Source organism: Musca autumnalis, unplaced genomic scaffold (genome assembly GCF_047663935.1).
Source record: "Musca autumnalis isolate F117 unplaced genomic scaffold, ASM4766393v1 scaffold_5, whole genome shotgun sequence".
Taxonomy (NCBI): domain Eukaryota; kingdom Metazoa; phylum Arthropoda; class Insecta; order Diptera; family Muscidae; genus Musca; species Musca autumnalis.
The window spans coordinates 84264513-84271200 of NW_027412088.1; the positions used below are offsets into that span (position 1 = coordinate 84264513).

At 44.5% G+C, this 6688-nt stretch overlaps 1 protein-coding gene across 2 annotated transcripts; it reads right to left on the reverse strand.

Moving 5' to 3' along the window:
* Positions 1-1677: 1677 nt before the first annotated feature.
* LOC141406649 (uncharacterized) lies at positions 1678-5840 on the reverse strand. Of its 2 annotated transcripts, XM_073992514.1 has the most exons (3): positions 5337-5820; positions 5066-5277; positions 1678-1754 (listed from the first exon to the last, which is right to left on the reverse strand). In XM_073992514.1, exons 1-2 carry the CDS (start codon positions 5577-5579, stop codon positions 5275-5277), a joined length of 246 nt encoding a protein of 81 aa, XP_073848615.1. In that variant the 5' UTR covers positions 5580-5820; the 3' UTR covers positions 1678-1754; positions 5066-5274. The 2 variants fall into 2 exon arrangements, with proteins under 2 accessions (XP_073848615.1, XP_073848614.1); XM_073992513.1 differs by having other exon boundaries at positions 5066-5840.
* Positions 5841-6688: the final 848 nt, after the last annotated feature.

Genomic DNA, 6688 nt, shown 5'->3' on the forward strand with positions numbered 1-6688 from the left:
AAAAAATAGTTTTATTAAAAGCGAGTTTCTGAAACAAGGACTATTATTCACATTTTAATTTAAGTTGAATCATTTAGTAGATTGCCTAAGCTTCGTTTTTCTTCTTATAACAATTCCTTTAAATTGCAAGGGTTGCGAAATATTTTGGTTATAATATTGGTCAAAATGGAAATATTTAATATATGTAGATGTATGGATTTCTTTAAAGTGTTAATTATTTTCCAAGCATATGCAAGAATCGCCACTAGTACCAAATTGAAGCCAAGGGTCTGTAGATTTTAAAACTGTTTAGACTTTTAGCGGAAATTTGCGGTTTTGGCAGTTATGACCAAAAGTTTAACTCGGTTTTTAGGTACTAAATTTATATTTTTTGGAAAGTAATTGTATTTCCTCTTATGCGTATGTTTACAATGTTTTTGTGCTATTAGTGATTTCTTTTATCATGGTAACTTGGAGCCGCACTGAAAACTCGTGAAAGAAAAATAAAAGCATTTGGGGCTATACACTTTAATAAATATTTGTTCTTTTCTGGGACAGCCTAATGTTGCAACACGCCAAAATTTCCCCACACTGAGATCCAAAAATACGCTATTACTGTTAATTCTGCAGAAAAATGTGATTTAATCCTATAAAATTCAGAAAGTGTATGGAAACCCTATATGGAGGCTGTGGCCAAAAGTGGACCGATATCACATTTCTTTATAAGGTGATGTTCTAAACTCTGAGTTCATTATTAAAACCCATTGGGTTTAAATATTTGGTTGAAATATGCAATAAACATAAACGGAGATAGAAATCATGTATACTCCTTACATGATTTCTATCTCCGTTTGATGTTTATTGCATATATCAACCAAATATTCAAACCCAAACAAATCACGGACCAGTATTGAAAATTTTTCTCACTATGCCATAAGAACACATAGTGCCGGATTATAGCGAATTCGGCTGAAAAATGTGTAACAGTAAAGTACCACAATTCAGGATGATTCCTTATATGGGAACCACGCGAAAACGTGTACCTAGGACTCCAATATTTTTGTTAGAGCGTTTTTAGGCCACGAGGACCAATTGATAAAAATTTCAGTTCGAAATATTATCTAGACGTATTTTTGTCACACCTTCCCATATAAGGGCCACCACTGTGGTGGTACCTCTTTGTCTGAGAGGGGTTTTATACGATGCAGTAAATCACTCTCCTCCTATCACTATCGTGGTGCACCTTAAACTGCAAGATAAAACAACACGCACTCTTCTTAGAATCTTTACCAGGACAGGCCTAGTCAGATTTGGCACAGCGAACCCGGCTATCTGGCCCATCCTCTCCAAGCGAAGGACCACATCTATATTTTCCATGGGGAAATCCGACCTGAAACTAACTGTAGGAGTAATCATGTGTCACTGCAGAGTAAGGGCAATGTCCTGCAAATGGGAAGGAGATGATGATGAAGAGGAGATGGAGACTATCGAACACCTATTCTGCCGATGCCCAATGCTCCTGATCCGTAGAATGATAATTATGGAGGACACACGATCCAATCTCTGACAACCTTCGGCCAAACCGAGCCAACAAACCTACTTCTACTCGCCAAAGGTCTGAGATGGCTTCAGCGTGATGGATCTACGGCACCATAATATGGAAAACTCTCTCACACTCTTCTCTAAACCTAGGTTAGGTTAGGTTAGGTTAGAGGATGTGCAGCCACTAAATGTGACTGCGCCACTCGGAGACCTTATGGTCCATTGTGATCATCCTTTAGAAAAGTGGAGAGAGATAAAAATAGATAAGAGAGATAGAATAGAAATAATAGAATAAATAGATAAATAGGAATAAAAAGAATTAAAAGAACTAAGAAACAGATAAGAAAACAAGGTAGGCAGAATAATCGAAAAAACAAAGCGTTACGCGTTTAGGTTGCGCTTTCCCAGCCACTTTAGATTTTTAACGATGTTGCAGATTACAGTAGGTTCCACAGTTGAGTAGAAGGTTAGAGACGGCGGAAAACGAACACCCACTAGTCTGTGTCGTCTACGAGCCAGAGCTGGACAACGACACAGGAGGTGTTCGATCGACTCCGACTCCTCCTCATCCTCACAGAGTCTGCAGTAGTCATTAACATCCCTATCCCATTTAATGGTAAAGGCCCTGACATAGCAGTGTCCAGTGATGACTCCCGTCGTTACCTTCACTTCCGCTTTGCTCAGGTTCAACAACGAATTCGTTCTTTTGGCTGACAGAGACGGCCATATGGATCTTGCCACAATGCACCTAGGTTCATTGCGCCATAATTCACTGGCTCTTTCGTCAGAGAACGCTTCGACTTTTTGGAAAAAGTGACAGATGGGTGGTTTGATAGAGTCAGTGATAGCTAGATCAGCGGACTGTGATCCTCGTCTAGCTAATTCATCTGCTTTTTCATTACCCTGGTAGTCACGATGTCCAGGTACCCAACATAGCCGAAAGCCGTTAGTTAGCGCATCCAGAGCTGCTCTACACTTGAGGACGACGTCGGATTTGATGTTACAGGATTCGATGGCTTTAAGAGCCGCTTGACTATCCACATAGATAGTCACCGGTTCAAAGATTTCTGCATCCAGATTTTTAATCAATTCCGCCGCCTTCCAAATCGCGAAGATTTCAGCCTGGAACACACTACAGTTGCTGTCTAGCCTGTATGTGCGTTCAAGTGATAGACTTTCACAGTAGACACCGGCACCGGTACCTTCCTCCATCTTGGAGCCGTCTGTATATATAGCCAGACCGCCCAGAGGGGGGTTACTGCGGTTCCAGTCGTCTCTACTAGGTATAATGACTTCTATATCGTCAAATCTCAAGACTGGTGATATATAGTCACTTATTTTGCCACAATGGTTCACAAAAATACCTGATTCATTCAGGATACACCCATGCCCATAGGTACGACCACGCCAAAGACCCTGTTCATGAAGCCGCAGGGCACTCCTGGTTGCCTGACACTTAATGCTGATACTCAGTGGTCTTAAGTTCAGCATTGCGTTCAGTGCAGCCTGTGGCGTGCTCCTGGTAGCTCCAGTAATAAGAGTTGCGGCGGCTCTTTGTACCTTATCGACCTTAGTGGATGTTGACTTTTGACGCAATGAGTGCCACCAAACGAGAGAACCATAGGATAGGATGGGTCTAACCACTGTATTATACAGCCAGTGTATAATCGAAGGAGTTAGTCCCCAGCTTTTCCCAATGGAATTCTTACATGAATAAAGTGCAATCATTCCCTTCTTCGCCCGCTCCTCAGCATTCCTATCCCATCGCAATTGACAGTCAAGGATTGTGCCAAGGTACTTTGCTTCGGGGGAGAGTTGGAGCTGCACCCCACCCAGTGTTGGTGGAACAAAGGCGCCGAGCTTACGCTTTCTTGTGAACATTACCAGTTCCGTCTTCGTTGGGTTAACCCCAAGGCCATTAGCCTTGGCCCAGCGTGATAGAGTCGATAGTGCTCCTTGCATAAGCTCCGAAATGGTTGACGGAAATTTACCGGAAATCAGCAGTACCACGTCATCGGCATAAGCAACAACTTTGATACCTTGATTGTCCAGCTCCATCAAAATATTGTTTATAACAAGGAGCCACAGTAATGGCGAGAGCACACCTCCTTGAGGGGTGCCTCTAGTCACTGTTTTCCTTATTTTTACCTCCCCAATGCTAGAATTTATAATCCTGCTTTGAAGCATATTATTAATCCAGCACGTTAGGGGTTCAGGTGCATTAACTTTCTTCAGTGAGAGATTGATGGACTCAAGTTTTACATTGTTAAAGGCTCCTTCTATGTCTAGAAAGGCAGCCAAGGTAAAGTTTGAGTCTTCCATGTTTTTCTCAATGAAGCCGACCACCTCATGCAAGGCAGACTCAACAGATTTACCTTTAACATAGGCGTGCTGTGAGTTGCTTATAGAGACGGTGTCTACCTGACTCCTTATCTCCAGGTCGATCAGTCTTTCGAGTGTCTTAAGGAGAAAGGATGATAAACTTATGGGTCTGTAGTCTTTAGGTGCAGAGTGACTAGGTTTTCCCGCTTTGGGAATGTAAGTTACCTTTACCTCCTTCCACAGCCCCGGTATAAAAGAGAAAGTCAAGCACGCCCTAAAAATCTCCTCCAGGATTTGGTATAAGGTCGGTGATGCAAATTGTAGCATCGCCGGCGTTATGCCATCCGGCCCAGGAGACTTGTAAGACTTAAAAGTGCTGACCGCCCACTTAATTCTACTTCTGTTGACCACCCTGTCAATGAGTACCAAATCCAAAGGCTCCTGAACTCGGAAGTCGTCACGCTCATTGTTGACAGTATCCTCATCCTTGCAGCCTGGGAAGTGGGTCTCCGCAAGGAGATCAAGAGTCTCAATGGCGGAGTCTGTCCACGCACCATCTTGTTTCTTGATACTTCCAATGGATTTGGGGTCCTTGGAGAGTAGTCGTCGAAACCTAGCTGCGTCGTTAACTCCTTCTACCGACTCACAGAAGTTAACCCAAGATGTTTTCTTTGCCCGCTTGATTTCACTCTTATATTTATTGAAACTCACTTTATAGGAGTCCCAATCAATATCGAGTTTAGTCTCATGCGCCCTGTTATACAGTCGTCTAGTGTTTTTCTAAGTTCGCCAAGCTCCTTGCTCCACCACACCGGTTGAGATTTCCTCCCAGGATATGTTAGTGGACAGGACTCCTTATGGCAACGAAGAAGAACATCAGTGATATTATTTACGGTTCCATTGAGGTCATCAACTGTTTCCGTACTAATATTAGGAGTTAGTTGCGAGTTCGTTAGTTCCGTGTATTTGTCCCAGTTTGTCCTTCGTGGGTTCCTATAAGGAATTTGGCGACCTCTGTCCAGAGAGACATCAAAGAATATCTGCATATGGTCCGAAAAGGAACATTCTTTAGATACCCTCCAATCCCTCAGGACAGAGTCATCTAAATTAGAAAGGGTTAGGTCAATGACCTCTTCCCTGTTCCTAATTTTAAACGTTGGATCACTACTCCTATTACATATCCGTAAATTATAAGATAAAATAAAATCGAATATGGACTCACCCCTCTTGTTGGTGTCCTTGCTGCCCCACTGGAAATGGTGAGCGTTTGCGTCGCAACCCAGGATTACGTTACAGGTACCCATCATCTCGTCAAGCAGACGTCGGACACACTGGTTGGGTGGGTCTGGGGCCTCAAAAGGCATATATATAGATGACAGCAGCGTGGCCTTGCTTTCTCCATGCTCCATCCTGACCGTGCATATGTCACCGTTACTGTAATTAGATAGAAAGATTAGATTTAAACTCTTTTTACCTACTATACAAGTCCTTACCTTGTCCCCCTCGGACGCGGCAAAGACGTCGAAGTTGGCATTGTTTAGTCCAGAAACCTTATTTTTATAGATATAAGGCTCCTGGACTAAGACAATGTCTACTTCAGAGTTCGTGAGGGACAAGAGCAGTTCAGCGGCAGCGGCCTTGCAATGGTGCAGATTAATCTGCAGTATGCGCAGCCTTTGCCGCTTCCCTACCCTTACTGTTTTTCGTGAGGTGGACTCAGTCGAAACCGAACCCATCCTGAACCGAAATTCAGCTTTCCCTCACGTTCTCTTAAGTATAACTCCCCAGGGGGGTCGACCGCCACTCTGGCCACTAAGCCACCCAACTCGCTACAGGGGACTAGACTAATAACAGTCCAGCCTGTTGTAACAAGATTGGGATTCTGCAACCTCAGCATTCTCAGCAGGATTTCCTTGCTTACCGTAGGTGGGGGAACCCACGCTGAGAGTACCTTTCTGGACGGGATATCCGATAGGGAGACCGCCGCCAGATCAGCTCCTTCCCACAGAGCACCAAGACCACTCACTGTCTGAACGAGAAAGTCTCGCGACCTTTCATTCATACAGTTGATGACCTTGACACCCTTACGCAAGAAGGCGCTGCCAAGCTGACGGTCTTCCGGATCTTCCGGTCCAGAAACTATCGCAGCCCGAAGACCAGTTTCAAATAGCAACCAGTGACTGTCGCTGATTTTTCCATTTGGATCAGCTCTGTCGATGATTGCTATTTGCAGGCCATCGTCTGTCACAGCAGTTGGTTTACCCTATGGCTTATTGCGCCTTTGACCGCGTACCTTGGATTTAACTTTTCCAGAAGAGGCGGAAACCTTCTCCGTACTCAGTTGCTTCTCCTTGGTCACACGCTCAGCGGCCGCTGCATACGAGGTTGATGGTTCGATCAGCTGAGAAGTCATCGTCTTCTTGGCTGAAGGCTGCGGACCCTCAGAGGAGCGCACACGCTTCACAGATTTACTCTGCGAGGCGCTGTTCTCCCCACCCGAAGACGATATTTCCTTAGCTGGTCCAGCCCTCTCCCTGTTGAGACCAGCATCTTCGATTGCGTCACCCTTGCCTTTTGGAGCAGAATCGGGCTTTAAGGCAGAGTCCTTTACCGCTCGATCACCACTAGGGGTGACTGTTGGCTTAGGGGTGCTCTCAATAGCCTTTTTCTTTACCTCTCGGTTCGGGTTAGTTTTCGAAGAAGAAGATTTTGGCGCAGCACATTTACCGGAGGTAGAAGGTTTTGCCTTCTCTACTACGTCTTCCGGGAGGAAGATCCTCTCCACCGGGAATTCGCGATGAAATTTACGAGGGTACATTCTTTCGAACTTCCTCATAAACTTCAA

Coding starts and splice junctions, on each gene's coding strand:
- LOC141406649 (XM_073992513.1), bottom strand. CDS start 5,579: ATGGGTTCGGTTTCGACTGAGTCCACCTCACGAAAAACAGTAAGGGTA.